Source organism: Ambystoma mexicanum, chromosome 7q (genome assembly GCF_040938575.1).
Source record: "Ambystoma mexicanum isolate Mex_15411 chromosome 7q, UKY_AmexF1_1, whole genome shotgun sequence".
Lineage (NCBI taxonomy): Eukaryota > Metazoa > Chordata > Amphibia > Caudata > Ambystomatidae > Ambystoma > Ambystoma mexicanum.
Window position 1 is genome coordinate 878,095,298 of NC_090941.1, and position 23,008 is coordinate 878,118,305.

At 53.6% G+C, this 23,008-nt stretch overlaps 1 protein-coding gene across 1 annotated transcript in view; it reads right to left on the reverse strand.

Moving 5' to 3' along the window:
• Window positions 1–23,008, reverse strand: part of LOC138528089 (uncharacterized) — an 840,778-nt gene that overhangs the window by 343,263 nt on the left and 474,507 nt on the right. Inside the window, exon 10 of the mRNA XM_069639536.1 lies at window positions 17,270–17,328. Coding sequence (XP_069495637.1) covers window positions 17,270–17,328 — 59 coding nt within the window. The remainder of the gene's footprint in view (window positions 1–17,269; window positions 17,329–23,008) is intronic.

Genomic DNA, 23,008 nt, shown 5'->3' on the forward strand with positions numbered 1-23,008 from the left:
ATGTGCTTACACGTGGCCAGCTTGATACGGAGTGATTTGGCACGTGAAAAATCTGCACGTCAGCGTGTAATTCGAGGAAAGGCCCTCAGCGCGTAAGCGCGTCTGCACGCATACGCATTTTTTATTGGACAGAAGGCCCCTCAAGCGCAAGCGCCCCTGTGACGTGACGCGTACAGACGAGCATGGGCATTTCAGCGCACGTGAAAAACTGCACGTCCGCGTGTAATACGAGGAAAGGGCCCATGCACGTAAGCGCGCGTGGAAAACTGCACGTCCGCGTGTAATACGTGGAAAGGCCCTTAGCGCGTATGCACGGCAGCACGCATATGCGATTTCATTGGACCAAAGGCCCTTAGCGCGTGAGCGTGTCTGTGACGTGACGGCCGCAGGTGTTTGCCTCATTGCACGTGATGACAGAACACACGTGGATTTCCACCAATCGCGTGTGAAAGTTCCCTGCACCCCGGAACACACGTACCCAGGCGAATCGCGTGTGGAACTTCCCGCGCACCCCGAAACACACGTACCCAGGCCAGTGCGTGTACGCTCACTCCCCTCCGATCACATGCGATGACACTCGGACCGTATCCGAATACGGGAAACCCGCGCACTGCAAAAGATGTGCACAGGCGTCAACGCGTCCGCCCACACGAAGGCAGGCAGAGCCGTCCCCGCGCACAGCATAAAAGTGCGCGCAAACAACAAACGCGTATATACAGCTACGATGAATGCCCCATTTGTCGCTGCACTGATCGCGGGACACCGCAGGAGGAGGAGAATAGCCAGGGCACGCATTTTCGCACTACGGACAAGCCTTTTTGGGATGCCTGACGATCAGGTCTATGGCAGGTATAGGTTTCCACCCCATATCATCCTAGACCTGGTCAGGGAGTGGGAAGATGACCTCACATCCCCCACCCTTTGCTCCCAAGCATTGAGCCCCTTGGAGAAGCTGCTCAATGTCCTGCATTATTTGGCCTCTGGGTCATTTCAGCGGACCACTGCCATAGTGGGGGGGGTCTCACAGGCCACGCAGTCACGCTGCCTACACCAGGTACTGGCAATCATGACAGCGCGCCCCTCAGTCCGCAGGCACATATACATGCCCAGAACACCCGCAGAAAGGCAGGCCGTTGTCCTGGATTTTTTCAGGGTGGCACACTTCCCCAAAGTGCTCGGTGCCATAGATTGCACCCATGTGGCCCTACGTCCACCTAGGGACATTGAGCACATCTACCGAAACCGCAAGCACTGGCATTCCATCAATGTACAGGTGGTATGTGATGCAAAGGGAATCATCACCTCTGTCTATGCAAACTACCCTGGCTCCACCCATGACAGTTTCATATACAGAATGTCCGCCCTGAGCCGGGCCCTGGAAGCTGGGCAGCATGGCGACACATGGCTCTTAGGTCAGTACAAATGCCCTTGCACATGCATGCAAGTCACACACAGACAAATATCCAAACCCTAATAATCTCAACTATTATCACCTCCCCAGGAGACAGTGCCTACCCTCTGAGCAACCACATGATGACGCCAATCCGGAACCCCACCACACCACCCCAGGTAAGATACAACGCCGCCCATATTGCAACCAGTGGCATAGTGGAGGCACATTTGGAGTGCTCAAGTCACGTTTCCGCTCCCTTGACCGCTCTGGTGGGCAACTACTCTATGCACCACCAGTAGTGTGCAGGATAATTGTGGCAGCATGTGTCCTGCACAATGTTGCAACACGGCAGGGCGTCCCGGTGGACATGGTGGTGCCCCCACATCCCCAACCACAGGCACAGGCGCTGCCCATGGGAGGGGACAGGGCACATGGCGAGGAAGCCCGGACCCAGCTTGTGGCCACATTTTTCACCTAAACTACCACCCCTGCGGAGTGCACACAGGCCTGGCACACACCAGGTGACAATCGATGATGACAAAGAGACAGTTAACTGTCACAACCCTACCACCCTGAGATAGTTGCCATGGAAGTGCCACATCGTCTGCATCCCTAGCTACTTAAACACAAGCTATCCTGTGTGACCAAAAGGCACACATATGACATATGACATGATATGGGCCATACACAAGTATTCCAAGGTGCAATGAGGCAGGGAGGGGGGAACAAGGGAACACAGAGAACGGTACTACTAGGCCAGGTGTCATTGAGATCGTGCAAGTGCAGGGGTAGGGGGAATGGGAAAAGTGCAAGGGGAAGGGTGGGGGGGAGTCCAGTACAGGGGAAGTAGCCCAAAAAAATAATACATAGGTCGCCTGGTGGCAACTACAAAGGTAAGTGCAGACAAGTGCTGGGATGGGAGGGCTGTAGGGATAGAGAGACAGTACTGCAGTGCAGGGGATGCCAGGGAGGCAGTGCAAGTGGAGAGTGGCTGGGCCAGGGACCGAGGTCGGTGAGAGTGGCCCAGTTGCAGCTCCTGTGCAGTTCCAGTGGAGAATTCTGCAAGGGAGAGGCAGACAGTAAGCAGAAGCAAAGAGGAAGGTCTTGAGGTGCTTCCAGAAATGGAGATGATTCCCCAAGTTCAAGTCAGGCCGGAAGTCTGTTCCAGGGGGGGGGCCCTACTGCGGAGAGAAATCTACCCCCAGCTAGTTGCTCTGAGAAGCGGATGACCCGGACATGCAAGGTGTGCATCACACACACCTGCAAAACAGGCCATGGCCATCACTGTCATGTCACCCAAACCCTCCCAAACATCAACATGACATGGCACGCAATACCCATACACCAATGCAGTAACTATAAGGTACACATTGCCATGTCCTAAATGTACAGTGGCATCGGACACTGCTGCCTGACCCGGAATCAGATGAAATGACAGACCAACAAAATCTCCCACCCAAAATAAGTCATTTCCAAATGCATTACAACAGTCGTAGACGTAAAATCACAATGAATGCCTGTCTACATGCACATTATGCATTGCAAAATCAACACTGCAGCTCATGTGTGCAGTGTCCTACTCCTGCATCACACTGCTCAGCGCACAGCACAGTGAACAGCCATTGTGTGTGATGCACACCCTGAGCATCACGTCTAAGTGACAGACCACGTCAAACATCAAATTAGGCATGTACTGGATCCATGATCGGTCACAGAACATGTGCTGCCGGGACACAGTGGGCACCGGAAGGCAAACAGTTTACACGTGGATATGCAAGGGTGGGAGTACATGTAGTGCATCAGAGTGCAAGTGTGTGGTTCTGCAAGGACATGCACTCCACATGCATGTGCACTCAAGTGACCATCAGTGTTCCCTACACATCACATGTGAACATCCACCATGTGTACACCCCAGCATGTCAAACCACAACTATCCCCTCGCACCTGAAAGGAAAACACAACACATGAACAGGCATTGATCAGCAGAACACAACATGTACATAGGATACCACCATTACTATGTCAGAGTTCCCATCACACTGCAGGGCAAGGCAACTATCAACAACAACTCCCCCCTCCCTCACAAATGACCATGACCCACTGAACAACTGCACCTGGGTCATGGAGCCTCCAAACCTCAATTCCACCTGGCCACAGGATCACCTTTACCCTTCGTCACCTTATCCCACCTTGTGTGTAAAAAGATGCCTGAACCCTCAGAATCCACACTCATTTCCAAAATCACAAAATCCAAGGCATAAAAACGAACCCAAACACCCTCCAGTAGATGACTTGACGTAGCAGTACCTCACAAAGGCAGCAAGGTAGCACAGCAAAACAATGTCACGACAGGATGTGAGACATGTGTGGTACATGACATAGGATGATGCACCATGAATGGATGTGTACTGTCACAGGTCCCCTGTACAGGCGCGGGAGTGTCACGAAACAACCACCCCCACCATGTCCCGGGTGCCTGCACGGTCAAACTCACACAGGCCCCTGAGACGCTGGTGGGGAATGAGGTTCAGGGATATGCAGTCGGGACAGGTGTTGACACACTGGATGACTGGAATGAGTGGCAGGAGAGGGGAGGAGGAATGACACATGAAACTAGGGAATGCACGAAAATGTACAACCTGCATGAACACATACACAATCCAAACAAACTTGGACATCATTGTCATGGCCTTCTCTAGTCCAGGCTCAAGAGTGGTAAGAACCAACCACCCCCTCTAGGGTTTTGGCGCCTGCAAGTTCGGGGCTTACACAGGCATCCGCAACCCCAGTGGAGAAAGAGGGTCAGGGAACGTTGCTTGGATAGGCACGGGAAGCAGGAACACCGGGTATAGGTTTCAAAATTGCATAGGATGACGGGTGATTAGGGAGAAAAAAAACATACCAAATTGAACCACACATACATCCATGCATCAGTACACTCCCCAGCAAGCATATGCAGAGCAGTTCGTAAGAAAAACAACAAGACACTTAGCTCTGGTTTTGAGTGCTGGCCTCCTGCCTGCGCACTCTCAGGTCCGGTTACAGGAGCACTGCAATGCTGCAAAGAGAGCCACAGTCAACAACCTGTACGTGCCAATTACACAAAAACACAACACCAAACATGCCCCATAGCAACAAACTACTCTACAAACAGACAATCTGTGGTTGATGCTTCGTACCCATATATAACATCACCCCTATGACGGGTCATACACTGTCAATGCAGTAAGGCAGCCGCTGGTGGGTGCGTGGCAAATGGAACACCAATGTGTCACAATTCACACAACATGCAATGTTCCCTGGGCAAGCAGACAGACCCATATAGCAAGCCATGACTACAGAGCAAGTTGCGTACCACCATGACCGAAACAAAGTTGGCAGTGCATTTATCATGAAGTACGTGGAAAAGACATGCACTGCACCCGAGTATGTCCCTTGCTGTATGTCCCTGTGAGCTGCCCCTTTCCATGTCTCGGAAGGCTACATGGTTGGTACAAGTGCCTCAATGGACCTTGATGTACCGGAGGGTATGTGCCACTGCCCCTGCATGTGTCCCAGACAACCCTACTATCAACAGCCATCAGTCCACAAACACATCTGAGCTGCATTGTGTGCTTCAACACCAATATTCGTCTAAGCTCACCCTCAGTGCTGTGACTAAGCCTGCATGTGCAACTCGCCTGGTGCAAGCTTTGCTGTGTCGTGGCCCCCCTGTGATGCTCACCTTGCCTGGAGTTCCTTGGAACATGTCAGCAGTTCTAGGATGTGGGGCTGCAATCACTGTGCCTCTGCTTGTGCACACATGTGCATGTGGGCATCAACAAACGGGTCCAGAATTCCGTCATCCAATGGGCCATGTCTGCTGGCAAAGGTGCTCTGGAGGCTCATCCCCCTGCAGAACCGGCATGAAACACATGATTAAAAGTCATCTGTGTGTGTCTCATCAGGCATCTCATTACTTGACCATGTCAGAGAGTCACATCACAAATCACACCATCAGTCCGTCTTTCACATCCAAAGTGTGGAACACTATCTACAGCATGATTTGCAACAAGCACATGTACAGGAAAGATATGAAACATACTACACAATGCATAGCAATCAATGTCCACATTAATCATGACACACCCCATCTAGCAAAAGCTGAACAGTGGACAATGACACCTAAATCATCCCCACTAGGGGTGTCAACACAAGCCACACAGCACCAGACATGCCACAGATATGACAGTCCAAAGCCCTTGTGTAAAATGCTGTAACACCGAACCATCCTTGCGAGCCCATGGATAAGGGAGGCAGGAGTGGCATATGTGAGTCAAGGACCCCAAGCAGCAAACACATACACAAGACAACCATGAAGGGCCCAGCTGGAACAGACAGTGGATACCTTCAAAAGCCACAAAGCACCGCACCGTCACATGAAAACACAATAGATTAGCAATTTTAAACTAAATCAACTATTAACTAATTACACTAACTATGGAAAACCTACATTACCTATTTAAACTAACTATCAAACAGAAACTTAACTAACTAAACTAAAAGAAAAATCAAAAATGGCCACATACGACCCGGGGGGGAGGGGAGGCACCCAGGAGGGGGGAGGTACAGGGTGCTGCTCAACATCCACATGCGATGATGCTGAGCCAAAAAAAAATCCTCCATGGGCTCAACGCCTGCACAGCACGACCTATGTGGGAGATAGATGGTCGTCCGAGTCTGGCTCATCCTGGAAAGGAGGTCGTGGCACAGTAGCCTGGCCACGCCTAGCCGCAGCTTGCCCCTCGTCGGCAGCAAGTCTGCCGGACGGGTGAGCCTGGTTCTGTGTGGCGATGTGACGTAGGTCTGCATGCAGAACCTCACGTGATACACGTGCTTCCTCTTGCAAGGTAGCACGTGTAACACGGAGTTCCTCCTGCAAGGCCTGGCTGGACAACCGCTGCACCTCCTGGCAAGCCTGTAGCTCAGCCGAGATGGTACGCTCAAGTTGTGCAAATCTCTCCTCTGCTGCCTCTGGGACATCATAAGGACACCCAGAGTGGATCTGAGGGAAGCATACTCCTCCCTCAGGGCATCCATGTGCGCCTCTGCGTGAGCAGCAATTGCTTGACGCAGAGACGACATTTCAGCCTGGCGTGCCCTGTCTGAAGCCGCCATGCCCAGCCTGAGCGAGCGGGCCGTGGACCGTGCCGCCTGCTGCTGGAGAAGCACCTGCCTAGCAGTGGGGAGCACAGATCGGGCCACACGCTCCATGCTCTCAGCGATGTTCTCCATTGCTGCCCCCTGCCGTTCGGAATTGGCAGTCATGTCTTGCTCCCACTCAGTATACAGCGGTTGCGCGCGGCGACCACGTTGCCGGGCTTGACCCCTGCGGGACCCAAGGACCGGGGGTCCTCACTGTGTTGGCACCGCATGCGGCTGCACGACTACATGCCCCCATCGACGTGATGTCCCAGGCACATCAGTGACTGGTGTGGAGGGTGACCCTGCGTCCCGATCCACCACGGGCGGAGGAACCAAGACTGTCTGATCCCTCAGTGCAGGTGTCGCAGACAGAGGAGTGTCCACATCAGAATCACTCACCCCTGACACATGGACTTGATGCTCATCCAACTCAACATGGACGTCAGAGTCGTCATCAAGGCTGGACTCATAGGCAGCCAGAGACAAGATGGACTGCAGCAATTGGGGGTTTTCGTGGCCTACCACCCCACGACCCCAACTAGTGCTGGGTTGATGTGGTGTTACCAACCCTGTGTCTGGCATGACAACACCATCCTCCGCCTCCATTGCGTCATCACCTGAAAAATAGAGAGAAAAAGGTCAATACACATGTCAGAAGCACACGACACACACACACACCGACAGCAAAGGCATCCGGCAGACATGTGACACACAACATATGACCTGGCATGCATGCTGGGTATACTTTGAATAGCTTCTGTGATCAGACCTGTTGAAAGGTGGCACTTTCCATGGAAGTGGGTCTATGCAGTGCAGAAAATGTGTACGCCACTCACTACCTACATGTACAAGCACTACATGGTGTGTGCCAGGAAATGTGAAGGCAGTGCAATGTCAAATTCAGACATCACGTGCATTGTGCATTCAATGTGTACCATGTCTAGAAGCCAAGCACCCCTCCACCCCAGTACCAAAGCAGGGATGCCTAGCATGGTATCAAAAGGCTGACCATACACCTGTGTATTGACAGGCAGTGTTGACTGGCATCAACAGCTTAATGTGATTCAAATTACAACACTGCAAATGATGCTGGGACAATGGGCAGGACACATGATGGAAACTCCTGAGGCCGCCCACGTGTGAAGAAGACACAGCAAGAGTTGGACAGAGTCATTGGCCATTGAACAGGCTGAGGCCTGTGAGCCACACAGATTGTCAGAGCCTAAACATGTGTGCAACGCAGGACTGAGCCACAGTTGACATGGGAAGGCTGATGAGATGGCAGGCAATGTATGTAACCAATGACTTATATTACAGTGATCATCCAGTCAAGGACACATAGGGGCATGCGTGCAATGCACATGGAGCATGAATGGGCACTCATGTCCCTGCGGGACATCTGACCCATGCACAGCAAAGTGAGATACCCTGCATCAAGTACTAAGGCTGTACCACACGGCATATGTCTGGCAGATTCTACGCTGGAAGTTAGCATCTACACAGGACACATGAACAAGAAAGTACACATTGGCAAGATTGAAGCAGACCAGTGCAAAGGTGGAACTGGGGTGCAGAGTGGCGGAGGAGGGGCAAGGGAGCATGCCTACATGGAGTCCCTCATGCAGGCAGAGGAGACATGCATGACGGTAGCATTGCATTACTTACACATCAGAACCATGTACACGTCACATGTAGCAGCAATCATGCACAACACATCCAACAAGTGAAACACACACGTCCTCAACAAACACGCATCAACACTCACTGGACTGGGCATCAAAGTCCAGCTTCTCTCCCACTCCTTCGACCAATTCAGGTGGTATGAACTCCGTAACGAGAGCCTCATGCGGAGTGAGTTCTTCCTCCTCTGGTGCAGGCCCACCGCCAGTCACCAGAGTCAAGTTGTAATTAGAGGCACACTTAGCCTTAGTGCTGCGTTTGATGTCATTACAACACTTTTTGCACTCCTGCGCCGTGCGCACCTCATGGCCGAATGAACTGACATGTTCCGCAACATGGCCTGCCCCTATGGTTTCCCCCCTGGCCTGTTGGAGATCTACCAAGGGCTCTTCAAGTGCCAACGCAGCCTGCGCTGGCAGACCCTGAGCCTGGGTGGCGGTGTCAACAGCTGCACCTGCAGCTACCACTACCCTTGGGCCCGTGGCAGTCGATGGAACGGACTGCCGGGTCATATGGGTGCCAGTGCCAGATGCAGGAGCTGCATCCCCCGGAACCACAGGGGGTGGTGGCATGGCTGCACCGACACATGGCACAACATTGTGCTCAAGTGGCGTACCCCTGCCTCTTCCCCCTCTGTGGCTGCCCTGGACACCCTGGAGTCCCCCTACTCCCTGGTCACCACGGCCACGTCCCCGAACACGCCCGCCACGAGGAGTACGCCCAGCTGAGGCACCCCTCACCTTTGGTGGCCTCCCAACCATGGCACATATGTAGTAGTGCTGGCACAGATGGAGTGGTGCCAATGGAAGGTGTACACCACAATTGACCTGGGGAATTGAGGTGAAGGCGGTGGGAAGCAAGATGTTAACAGCCCCCCTGCACCTGCAGGGCTGTATGTGACCCCGGTGATGTGGTGACGGGTCACGCAACGCTCAGGCACCCCAAAACTGCAGTAAAACCGTGCACGCAACCCTGCAGCCTACGTGCGTGGATTCAACCTCCCGCAGTACGCGGTGGCACCCAGTAACACGAATAACGCGTACGCGTGGGACACGCAGGCTACTGTGACATCGAAAATGGGTGCGATACACAGGGGCACCCGCAGTGGGAAAAAGAGTGTGTGTGACTCACCGTCTGACTAGCGCGATGCAGAAAAACACGCGTAGCCAATACCCCCGCCAAAAGAAGAGATACGTCCTTGATAGCTGTGAAGTTGTAATGGCGCGCGAAACAACAGGAAGCAGCAACACACGTCGGTCTCCACGAAAGGCACGTACAGCGAACTGCTGGGCCCGCTCACCTTTAACCCGTGCTGAGGGAAACGCACGCGCGCGTCACGTCACTTACGCGCATGGGCCCTTTCCTCGTATTACATGCGGACGTGCAGTTTTTCACGCGCGTTTACGCGCATGGGCCCTTTCCTCGTATTACACGCGGACGTGCAGTTTTTCACGCGCGCTGAAATGCCCATGCACGTCTGTACGCGTCACGTCACAGGGGCGCTTGCGCTTGAGGGGCCTTCTGTCCAATGAAAATGCGTATGCGTGCAGACGCGCTTACCCGCTAAGGGCCTTTCCTTGAATTACACGCTGACGTGCAGATTTTTCACGTGCCAAATCACTCCGTATCAAGCTGGCCACGCGTAAGCACACGGAAGACCACGCTCCTGCCCAGAAGGCCGAACTACTGCCAACCAGAGCCCCGAGCACGCTCCCACCTGCCATCTGCTGCTGCCTGACTGCCTGCTGCCCACGTGCCCTGCCATTTGCTGCCTGCACATCAGCCAGGGGTGCTGTTGCTGTGACCACCCCTGCTGGAACCGAAGACTCCCGACTGGGATTCCATCGCTCCACAGCCCAGCCCCAGGACCCAGTTGCCCACCCACTCCTGCCTCTGGGGTTGTCATGTCGGGGCAAACACCATCTGGGACCACTGACAACCCCCGGCCAGAGAGGCAGAGGGGCACCAGCTTCAGTGCCACCGAAGTTGGTGTCCTGGTGAAGCAAGTCCTGGGGCAGTATGATGCCCTCTTCGGAAGTTCCCGCGCCGACAAGGAAGGACGGACTCGGATCTGGACTGACATCGTGACTGCCATCAACGCGGAGGGGGTGGCAGTCCGCGACTTACAACATGTCAAGAAGCGCTGGGAGGACTTCAGGTCCAGGACCCTGAACAAGGCCCGGCGCCTCTTGAAGGCAGCGGATGCCAAGGGGCGCCGGGGCCACTTGTCGGAAGAACAAATGAGGGTGCTGGAACGCATATCCCCAGCGCTCCACGTCCAGGTCCTTGAGAAGCAGACCCTTCTGGAGTCAAGCGGTGAGTGTACATGCATCCTGATTGTGAGCAGTGCGTGTGGTGATTATTCAGTAGTGTGCAGGTTGCACATCTGTTTGTATGGGCTCGAGTATGGGTGGGGGTGTACAGGGCCGTGGGGCTGACACATGCGAGGGCTGTAATGTGTGAGACATGGATGGTGCTTTTGTGTGTAGGCTTGCATGCCAAATGCAGTTGTGTGGGCACACATGTTTGGATGAATGTGTATGTAAGTAGACATGTCCGTGATGTCACGCATGTATGTTGTTTTCGGCTGCATTTATCAGCACTGTGTACATGTGCATGTGTGTGTATTTGACAAGGGTGCAACAGTGATTCAACATGGATGCATGTGACAGCGGTATGTGGAAGCCTGATTGGCAGATGTGACATGGATGCCCGTCTGAACAGTGTGACACTTGGCAGAGGTGTACACATGCATGCAAGTGTGGTGGTGTGTGTACATGTGTGGTGCACTTCCTGTGTTGCATGTGATGTCTGGCTCACCTTTGGCTGCTCATGCTGTTGTATGTGTATGGATGGTGGTGGCAGTTGCGATATGGCTGTGGTATGGCTCATGTGTGCGAGTTGTAACGACATGTGTGTTGGGGATTGTGATGACATGTCTGAGGTTTGCCAATGCCACTCATGTACAACTGTCATGTGTGTATGTGTCCATTGTACAGTGCCCTGATGCCTGTGTTCTGTTTCTCCTTGTCTGCAGCGTCAACTGATGAAGAGGGTGGAGAAGGTGCTGTGGAGCACAGCGGCGGGGATCCCACCGCCAGCCGGAGACGCAAGGCCCGGCTCCCCTCCCATGTTGTCATCTCGTCGGGGAGTGAGGAGTCCGGTGCCGCGTCCCAGGCCGCAGCTGCCGGGGGGAGGTCCAAGAGGCGGAGGTTGGAGTTGGACTCCTCGGTAGCAGAAGGGGCAGCTGGGACCCCACAGGGCCCAACAGGGGAAGATGGCACGGAGTCATCCAGGTTGGTGGGGGGTTTGGTGGAGGAGGAGGCCGTGCAAGCACCAGAGACGGGGTCTGGAGGTGGGGATCCCACTGGTGCTAGAGGTGCAGTGCAGGACCAGGGACAGGAGGCAGCACAGGCCGCCGCGGAGGTGCCTGTGTGCAATCCTGTCCCTGATCCTGTCCCTGCATCATCTTGCACCAGCAGGGATGCCTACGTCCAGACCCGTTTTCAGGCAGGGGATGAGCTCACGTCAACTGGCCTTCCTCTGCCTGTGGACGTGGCTATCCAGGTCCGGGTTGAGCCTGTCCTGGCTGGTGTGGCGTTGTGTCAACGGGCCATGCGAGGTGACCTGCAGTATTTTCATGAAGAGACTGCAAGTCATCTCGAATGGCTCGTTGACCACGTCAGCCTGCTGGGACAGGTCACCCAGGCCGGATTCCTCCGTCTGATGGGGCTTGCTCCGACCCCCTCCTCAACTGGACCCCCTACGCGCCAGTCGTCCTCTGTGCCATCTTCCCACCCATCAGTCACCTGGGTGCCCTGTGGAGCTGCCTCTGACGGTGCGGCCAGGCTGGTGGAGGAGCCATCCCTGCCACAGTCGGGAGTCGGACGTCCAGCAGGGGTGGCCACATCAACGACTGCACCCCAGCCGGCGGAGGATGTGCAGGCAGAGGAGGCAGTGCACGGGCAGAGGCACAGCAGCAGCAGCAACGTGGTGGGAGCCATGAAGGCTCGGGGCCTTCAACATCGGAGGGGCAGGCATCGGCCGGAGGGCAGGAGGACCCAGGACAGAGAGTGTCTTCCGTGTGGCAGCGGTTGGGCCACGCCATAGATGCGGAGCGGCAGCGGGCGGAAGAGGCACGGCTCACAATGGTCAGGGCGGAGAACTCCATGCGGAGGGCCCTGAGGCAGGCCGAGTGCCTCGAGGCAATCCATAGGGGTTTGGAGGTGGAGACGTCGACGGCCCTGCGGACCCTCGGGGCCATGGAGGAGGACCGCCTCCGGGACATTGAGGAGGAGTTCGATGATGCCCTGGCCCGGGACATCCACAAGTGAGCTGTGAAACTAGCCCGCTGCCCTTGTACATAGTTATGTAGGCAGTGTTAGGTTTCATTTTTGTTTTTATTTTATTTGGATCTTTCGGACATTGGCCACATTTTTGTATATAGTTTATTTTATTAGTTAGTGTAGTTAGATAGGTTTCCTTTATTTTGTTGGGATAATGGACCCTGGCTTGTTCCCATGTACATAGTTCACAGATGGATTGTATTTTTTTTTCACTTTTTAACCATGGAGCAATGGCTTTCTTTTTTATTTCCCATTGGATTTTGTTTTGTGGACATTGACTTTGGACAACATTACTTTGGAATTTTATTTTTGGTTTTGCTTTTTTTAACGGACATGCTTCTTTTGATTTTTGTACATTCACGTTTCTGTTTCTTCATTTTTTATTCTATTTATGTTTCCTTTAATACATATTTTTTTTGGTGAACTTCAATGTGTGGTATCTCATTGGTTTCATGCATTTCATGATATGTGTTTTGAGATTCACTGACACCCATTGGGTGTATGTGAGGGAAATGTGTTTGTTTCGGAACTTGCAATTGGTGTTCTGTGATGTAATTGCAAATTATGTGTGGGTGGATGCAATACTCGGGTGGATGTTTTGCATTTGGAGGCTGACCATAGGGACCAGGGATCTAGATTGTGATGACATGTTGGCTGGGGAACATGAGTTGCACATGGGTGGGGGTCTGCTGGCAGGTGCCCCACAGTGCTGGGGGGTGGGGGTGGTGGGGAACATGAGTTGGACATGGGTGGGGGCCTGCTGGCAGGTGCCCCACAGGGCTGGGGGGTTGGGGTGGTGTGAGACATGGGTGGGGGCCTGGTGGAGGCTGCCCCTGCACTGCTGGGGGGTGGGGGTGGTGGGGAACATGCGTTGGAGATGGGTCGGGCCTGCTGGCAGGTGCCCCACAGTGCTGCGGGGTGGGGGTGGTAAGAGACATGGGTGGGGGCCTGGTGGTGGGTGCCCCTGCACTGCTGGGGGGTGGGGGTGGTGGGGAACATGAGTTGGACATGGGTGGGGGCCTGCTGGCAGGTGCCCCACAGTGCTCGGGGGTGGGGTTGGTGGGGAAAATGAGTTGGACATGGGTGGGGGCCTGCTGGCAGGTGCCCCACAGTTCTGGGGGTTGGGGGTGGTGGGGAACATGAGTTGGACATGGGTGGGGGCCTGCTGGCAGGTGCCCCACAGTGCTGGGCGGTGGGGGTGCTGGGAGACATGGGTGGGGGCCTGGTGGAGGCTGCCCCTGCACTGCTGGGGGGTGGGGGTGGTGGGAGACATGGGTGGGGGCCTGGTGGTGGGTGCCCCTGCACTGCTGGGGGGTGGGGGTGGTGGGAGACATGGGTGGGGGCCTGGTGGAGGCTGCCCCTGGTGCCTGGAGGGTGGGGGTGGTGGGAGACATGGGTGGGGGCCTGGTGGAGGCTGCCCCTGGTGGCTGGGGGGTGGGGGTGGTGTGAGACATGGGTGGGGGCCTGGTGGAGGCTGCCCCTGCACTGCTGGGGGGTGGGGGTGGTGGGAGACATGGGTGGGGGCTTGGTGGAGGCTGCCCCTGGTGACTGGGGGGGTTGGGGGTGGTGGGAGACATGGGTGGGGGCCTGGTGGAGGCTGCCCCTGGTGGCTGGGGGGTGGGGGTGCTGGGAGACATGGGTGGGGGCCTGGTGGCAGCTGCCCCTGCACTGCTGGGGGGTGGGGGTGGTGGGGAACATGCGTTGGACATGGGTGGGGCCTGCTGGCAGGTGCCCCACAGTGCTGGGGGGTGGGGGTGGTGGGGAACATGAGTTGGACATGGGTGGGGGCCTGCTGGCAGGTGCCCCACAGTGCTGGGGGGTGGGGGTGGTGTGAGACATGGGTGGGGGCCTGGTGGAGGCTGACCCTGCACTGCTGGGGGGTGGGGGTGGTGGGGAACATGCGTTGGACATGGGTGGGGCCTGCTGGCAGGTGCCCCACAGTGCTGGGGGGTGGGGGTGGTGGGAGACATGGGTGGGGGCCTGGTGGAGGCTGCCCATGGTGACTGGGGGGGTGGGGGTGGTGGGAGACATGGGTGGGGGCCTGGTGGAGCCTGCCCCTGGTGACTGGGGGGGTGGGGGTGCTGGGAGACATGGGTGGGGGCCTGGTGGAGGCTGCCCCTGCACTGCTGGGGGGTGGGGGTGGTGGGAGACATGGGTGGGGGCCTGCTGGCAGGTGCCCCACAGTGCTGGGGGGTGGGGGTGGTGGGAGACATGGGTGGGGGCCTGGTGGAGGCTGCCCCTGGTGACTGGGGGGGTGGGGGTGGTGGGAGACAATGGTGGGGGCCTGGTGGAGGCTGCCCCTGGTGGCTGGGGGGTGGGGTGGTGTGAGACATGGGTGGGGGCCTGGTGGAGGCTGCCCCTGCACTGCTGGGGGGTGGGGGTGGTGGGAGACATGGGTGGGGGCCTGGTGGAGGCTGCCCCTGGTGACTGGTGGGGTGGGGGTGGTGGGAGACATGGGCGGGGGCCTGGTGGAGGCTGCCCCTGGTGGCTGGGGGGTGGGGGTGGTGTGAGACATGGGTGGGGGCCTGGTGGAGGCTGCCCCTGCACTGCTGGGGGGTGGGGTGGTGGGGAACATTTGTTGGACATGGGTGGGGGCCTGCTGGCAGGTGCCCCACAGTGCTGGGGGGTGGGGGTGGTGGGGAACATGAGTTGGACATGGGTGGGGGCCTGCTGGCAGGTGCCCCACAGTGCTGGGGGCTGGGGGTGGTGGGAGACATGGGTGGGGGCCTGGTGGAGGCTGCCCCTGCACTGCTGGGGGGTGGGGGTCGTGGGAGACATGGGTGGGGGCCTTGTGGTGGGTGCCCCTGGTGGCTGGGGGGTGGGGGTGGTGGGAAACATGGGTGGGGGCCTGGTGGTGGGTGCCCCTGCACTGCTGGGGGGTGGGGGTGCTGGGAGACATGGGTGGGGCCTGGTGGAGGGTGCCCCTGGTGACTGGGGTGCAGGGGGACATGCGTTGGTGGGCAGTAGTGCAAGTTGACATGTGGGTTGGCTGGGGGTCATGGCCATGGTGGATGGTGTGCCTGCAGGACATGTGCAGGGTAGGCCCCTGTGGTGTGAGCCACCTGCAGGGGCCGTGGAGGGTGTAGAGGGAACACCTGGGAGGACCCACACGTGCAATTCACGTGTGGTGCTCCCCGCGCACCCCTGTAATACACGTACCCTGATAGAATCGCGTGTGGAACTTCCCGCGCACCCCTGGAATACACGTACCCTGCTGAAATCGCGTGTGGCACTTCCTGCGCACCCCTGAGATATGCATATCCTGCTCGCACGGGCCCAATCGCGTGTGGAAATTCCCGCGCACCCATGAGATACGCGTACCCTGCGGAAATCGCGTGTGGCACTTCCTGCGCACCCCTGAGATACGCGTACCCCCAATCGCGTGTGGAAATTCCTGCGCACCCCTGAAATACACGTACCCTGCTGTAATCTCGTGTGGCACTTCCTGCGCACCCCTGAGATACGCGTACCCGACAGAAATCGCGTGTGGTACTTCCCGGGCACCCCTGAAATACACGTACCCTGCTCGCACGGGGCCAATCGCGTGAGGTACTTCCCGCGCACCCCAGTGATACACGTAGCCCGCTTGCCGTGCTGGTACAGGGTTAGCGCAGCCCTTTGCGCTGGATTGGGTATATTGATGGCTTTTCCCTGCGCGAGAGGCGTTCTTGGGGGCGTAACTTGCGCTGCTGCAGGGTCGCTGCGCCACTGTGCGCCACGGCTGGTTTTGGTGGCTGGAATCCATGAATACGCTGTGTGCGGAAATGGATTTTAGCGCCCGCGGCTGGCGCAGGGATTCGCACGCGCTCACTGTGCGCCAGCCGCGTGCGCCTCTTGTGCGCTGAATTCTATGAATTACCCCCTAAGAGACTGAACAAATGTCTTTAATGACACGTTGATGGATGGCACTCTGCTCAAATTTTTATTTTCGAACTTCTGCTTCTTTTACAAAACTAAGCTACTTTTCTGATTGTAAAAATCTTAATGATTAAAATACAATTAATTACAAAAAATAAAAAAACACCATTTGTAATATATGTTACCAAAAATGACCCCTTAGGAAATACAAAAAAACTGTTTGTCATGAAAAGTAACCATTAGTGACTGTGGGCTACTTTTTTTTATTAATGCCCAGAGATTTTCTAATGTCCCATTCGGACCAGGATGTTTCATGATCAATTGCTTGATTGTCTTAATACAGTTAATGCCCAATTTTCCAGCACAATGGTAACACAGGTGTCCGATAAACCAATATGCTAACATAACATTGTTATTTGGGTAACAGAGAGCTGGAAAACAGAGCACAAAGGCTGGGTTCTGCTAACTGCACTGCCATTCTGCTTCTCAGAACCTCAGTTGTGGAGATACCAGCATTTACCTTTACATCAGCGAATTCACCTGCTAGCTAATAGAGGGTACAGAACGTCCACTATACATCACATTTTAAAGTGTAGCCAACATTTTTATTTTTGTTTCAATGCATTCGATTTAATTGCTTTAAAAAATATGGCGCATTGTTTTTCTTTTTTATTCTTTCATTTGGGAAGTATATCTCAAAATGTATACACGTGTGCTTTCAGAAATCCGGGCAAGGGAATTTGTGCCAACGTTAAGATGAATAACATGATTAAGGAGCTATGATGGCATGATAGCTAACATGCAGTACCTGTTTCAGTGATTGTTCCGTGCAGTCTTCTTTGACGAAGGCGCCTTGATGCAACGTTGCTGTAAATAATACAAGTATTAGAAACGGGCTGAACATATTTCTGCTTTTTTTTTGGGTTGCCGTAATTACTTCTTTAAGTACTTTTGAACGTATGTCTTATATTGCATGTAACAACATTCAACGTGTTTCCTTTATGATTCAAGAAAATGACAATACAGTATATTGTTGACGAAGGCTTATGAATTGTATTTTTCTGGCCAAAATAATCTGCTTTCATTTATATAAAACAAAAATTGACAGTAATTTATAATGTAATGTGATACTTTTAAAATGTTTTGGCTTTTCCAGATTTCTTGTATTTATGTTTTATTTGGTCACCGTGTAGCCCGATGAATGGATACAAGCATGTTCTAGTCACTTCATTACAGCCGCAATTAAAAACATGTTTTAAAAAAACAAAACAACAATGACATCTGACATTTATCCATTAAAGTTTGACTCATGCCCACTTCTGCGCATGAGCAGAAGGACATTTTCTGCGTACCTTAAGGTGGGTAGCCTTTTCAAGTCTGGCTCTGGAGAGAGTTCGAGCTTTCTGCCAAAGCTCTTGTGCATACAGTTTGGAAACAACTTGGGGGTCGATTCATGGAACAAACGTGCGCCGAAAATCCCAGCGCAAGCAGGCGCAAGGTTGCGCAAGCGTGAGATACAAGGAAGGTGCTGCGCTAGTTCCCCGCTGGTCGTGCGCCAAATCCATGCATGTCGCACAAGGGCACACACGTCATCAAATGGCGTACGCTACGTGCACAGCAAAAGCGCACATAGCGCGGCGCACACAACAAAAGTGGGTGGAACAGTGGGCGGAACACGCGAAATGGGTAACAACGCGTGAAAAAGAAGGCGTAACTGGGGAAGTACTGCAGGGAACTACACAGAACGCCCACACGCACGCGCAAGTGGCAAGGAAGCCCGGACCCAGCTTGTGGCCACATTTTTCACCTAAACTCCCACCCTTGCGGAGTGCACACAGGCCTGGCACATACCAGGTGACAATCGATGATGACAAAGCAGTCAACTGTCACAACCTTACCACCCTGAGATTGTTGCCATGGAAGTGCCACATTGTGTGCATCCCTAGCTACTTAAACACAAGCTATCCTATGTGACCAAAAGGCACACATATGATATATGATATGATACGATATGGCATTTGTAATGCGCCTATACACAAGTGTTGCAAGGCGCGACTAGGCAGGGAGGGGGGAACAAGGGAAGACAGACAGCGATCCTACTAGGCCAGGTGTCATTTAGATTGCGCAAGTGCAGGGGTAGGTGGAAGGGAAAAGTTCAAGGGGAAGGGGAGGGGGTGAGTGCAGTACATGGTAAGTAGAATAAAAAATAAATAAATAGGCCAGCTGGTGGCAAGTGCAAAGGTAAGTGCAGACAAGTGCTGGGAAGGGGGGGCTGTAGGGATACAGAGACAGTCCCGCAGTGCAGGGGTTGCCAGGGAGGCAGTGCAAGTGGAGAGTGGCTGGGCCAGGGACCGAGGTCGGTGAGAGTGGCCCAGTTGCAGATTCAGTGCAGTTTCAGTGAAGAAATTAGCAAGGGAGAGGGAGAGAGAAAGCAGAAGCAAAGAGGAAGGTGTTGAGGTGCTTCCTGAACCGGAGATGGTTCTCCTCAAGTTTCAGGGAGGCAGGAAGGCTTTCCAGAGGGAGGCCCATGCCGCGGAGAGAGATCTACCCCCAGCTCGTTGCTTCGAGAAGCGGCTGACCCTGACATGCAAGGTGTGAATCACACACACCTGCAAAACAGGCCATGACCATCACTGTTATGTCACTCAAACCCTCCCAAACCACAACATGACATGGCAAGCAATAGCCATACACCAACACAGTACCAATAAGGTACACATTGCCATGTGAAAAATGTAAATTAGCATCAGCCAATGATGTCTGATATGGAATCGGATGAAATGACTGACCAAAAACCTCCCACCCAAAATAAGTCATTCCCAAATGCATCACAAAAGTAGTAGCCACAACATAACAAAGAATGCCTGTCTACATGCACATTGTGCATTGCAAAATCAACACTGCATCTTCTGTGTGCTGTGTCCAACTCCTGCAACACACTGCTCAGCGCACAGCACAGTGAACAGCCATTGTGTGTGATGCACACCCTGAGCATCGCATCTAAGCGACAAACTACATCAAAAAGCAAAATAGGCATGTACAGGATCCATAATTGGTCACAGAACATGTGCTGCAGGGACACAGTGGGCAGCAGAAGGCAAACAGAGTGTACATGTGGATATCGAAGGGTGGTTGTACATGTAGTGCATCATAGTGCGAGTGTGCGGGTCAGCAAAGACATGCACTCAACATATGCATGTGCAATCAATTGACCATAAGTGTCCTATACACATCACATGTGAACATTCACCATGTGTACACCCCAGCATGTCAAACCACAACTATCCCCTCACACCTGAAAGGTAAACACAACGTATGAACATGCATTGATCAGCAGAACACATCATGTACATAGGATACCACAATTACAATGTCAGGGTTCCCATCACACTGCAGGGCAAGGCAACTATCAACAACAAAACACCCCCCCTCCCTCACAAATGACCATGACCTACTGAACAACTGCACCTGGGTCATGGAGCCTTCAACCCTCAATTTCAGCTGGCCACAGGATCACCCTTCCCCTTCATCACCATCTCCCACCTTGTGTGTTAAAAGTTGCCTGCACCCTCAGAGTCCACCTTCATTTGCAAAGACACAAAATCCAAGGCAGAAAAATGAACCAGAACAGCCTCCAGTAGATGACTTGAAGTAGCAGTACCTCACAAAGTCCAAGTACTACCACAATGATGTAACAACCAAGGTAGCACAGTAAAGCAATGTCACAACAGGATGTAAACCATGTGTGGTACATAACATAGAATGATGCACCACAAACAGATGTGTACTGTCACAGCTCCCGTGTACAGGCGCAGGAGTGGCACGAACCAACCACCCCCACCGTGGCCTGGGTGCCTGCAGGGTCAAACTTACACAGGCCTCTGAGACCCTGGTGGGGAAGGAGGGTCAGGGATATGCAGTTGGGACAGCCGTTGGCATACTGGATAAGTGGAGTGAGGGGCAGGAGAGGGGAGTAGGAACGACACGTGAAAGTAGGGAATGCACTAAAATGGAGTACTTGCATTAACACATACACAATCATAACAAACTTGTACATCATTGTCAGGGCCTTCCGGAGTCCAGGCGCAGGAGTGGCACGAACCAACCACCCCCTCTAGGGTTTTGGCGGCTGCAAGCTTGGGGCTTACACAGGCATCCGCAACCGCAGCGGGGAAAGAGGGTTAGGGAACGTTGGTTGGATAGGTACGGGAAGCAGGAACACCGGGTAGAGGGTACAGGGTTTAGAATTGGATAGGACTTGGGGTGATTATGGAAAAAAAAACATACCAAATTGAATTACACATTCATCCATGCATTAGTGCACCCCCCAGCAAGCCTAGGTAGAGCAGTTTGAAAGAAAAACAAGACACTCAGCTCTGGTTTTGAGTGCTGGCCTCCTGCCTGCGCACTCTCAGGTCCGGTTACAGGAGCACTTCAATGCTGCAAAGAGAGCCACAGTTAATAATCTGTGCATGCCCATAACACACAGACACACCACCAAATATGCCCCATAGCAACAAACTACTCTAAAAACAGACAATCTGGTGTGGATGCGTCATACCCATACGTAACATTCCCCCTGTGATGGTTCATACACAGTCAATGCAGTAAGTCAGGCGCCGGTGGGTGCATGGCAAATGGAACACCAATGTGTCACGATTCACACAACATGCAATGTTCCATGGGTAAGCAGACAGACGCATATAGCAAGGTATGACTTCAGAAAAAGTTGTGTCTCACCATGACCGTAAAAAAATGTCCCTGTGAGCTGCTCCTTTCCATGTCTCGGAAGGCTACATGGGTGATACAAGTGCCTCAATGGCCCATGGTGGACAGGAGGGTATGTGCCACTGCCCCTGCAGGTGCCCTAGACAACCTTACAATCAACTAGCCATCAGTCCACCAACACATCTGAGCTGTATTGTGTGCTTCAACACCAATATTCGTCCATGCTCACCGTCAGTGCTGCTACTAAGCCTGCATGTGCAACTGGCCTGGTGGAAGCTTTGCTGTGTTGTGGCCCCTCTGTGCTGCTCACCTTGCCTGGAGTTCCTTGAAACACGTCAGTAGTTCTAGGATGTATGTCTGCAATCCCTGTGCCTCTGCTTGCGCACACATGTGCATGTTGGCACCAACAAAAGTGTCCAGAATCCAGACGTCCAATGGGCCATGTCTGCTGGCAAAGGTGGTCTGGAGGCTCATCCCCCTGCAGAAAGGGCATGAAACACATGATTAATGCTTAGAGTCATCTGTGTGTGTCTCTTCAGGCATCTCATTACTGGACCATATCAGAGTCGTACATCAGAAATCACACCATCAGTCCGTCTTTCACATCCAAAGTGTGGAACACACTATGTATGGCATGAATTGCAACAAGCACGTGTACAGTAAAGATAAGAAACATACTACACAATGCATAGCAATGAATGTACACATTAATCATGAAACACCCCATCTAGCAAAAGCAGAACAGTGGTCAATAACACCGAAATCATCCCCACTAGGGGTGTTAACACAAGTTACACAGCACCAGACATGCCACAGATATGACAGTCCAAAGCCCTTGTGTAATAGGCTGTTACACCAAACCATCCTTGCGAGCCCATGGATAAGGGAAGCAGGAGTGGCATATGTGAGTCAAGGACCCCAGGCAGCAAACACATACACAAGACAAGCCTGAAGGGCCCAGCTGGAACAGATATTGGATGCTTTCAAAAGCTAATTACACTAACTAAACCTACCTAACTACCTAACTACCTAACTACCTAACTAAAACCTACATTACCTAATTAAACTAACTATCAAACAGAAACTTAACTAACTAAACTAAACGAAAGATCAAAAATGGCCACAAACGACCCGGCTGTTCGGGGCAGCAGATGACATAACTGCCCCAGGGACATGTGTCTGCACAGCCCGACCTATGTGGGAGATAGATGGTCGTCCGAGTCTGGCTCATCCTGGAAAGGAGGACGTGGCACAGTAGCTGTGTTGGCACCACCCGCGGCTGCACGACTACATGCCCCCGTCAACGTGATGTCCCAGGCACATCAGTGACTGGTGTGGGGGGGTGACCCTGCATCCCGATCCACCACGGGCGGAGGTACCAAGACTGTCTGACCCCTCAGTGCAGGTGTCGCGGACAGAGGAGTGTCCACATCCGAATCACTCACCCCTGACACATGGACTTGATGCTCATCCAACTCGACATGGACGTCAGAGTCGTCATCAGGGTTGGACTCATAGGCAGCCAGAGACAAGATGGACTGTAGCACTTGGGGGTTTTTGTGGCCTACCACCCCACAACCCCCACTTGTGCTGGGTTGATGTAGTGGTAACAACTCTGTGTCTTGCTTGACAACACCATCCTCTGGCTCCATTGCGTCATCATCTGAATAATAGAGAGAAAAAAGGTCACTACACATGTCAGAAGCACACAACACATACATACACCGACAACAAACACATCAGGCAGACATGTGACACACAAAATAGAACCTGGCATGCATGCTGGGTCAACTTTGAATTGCTTCTGTGATCAGACCTG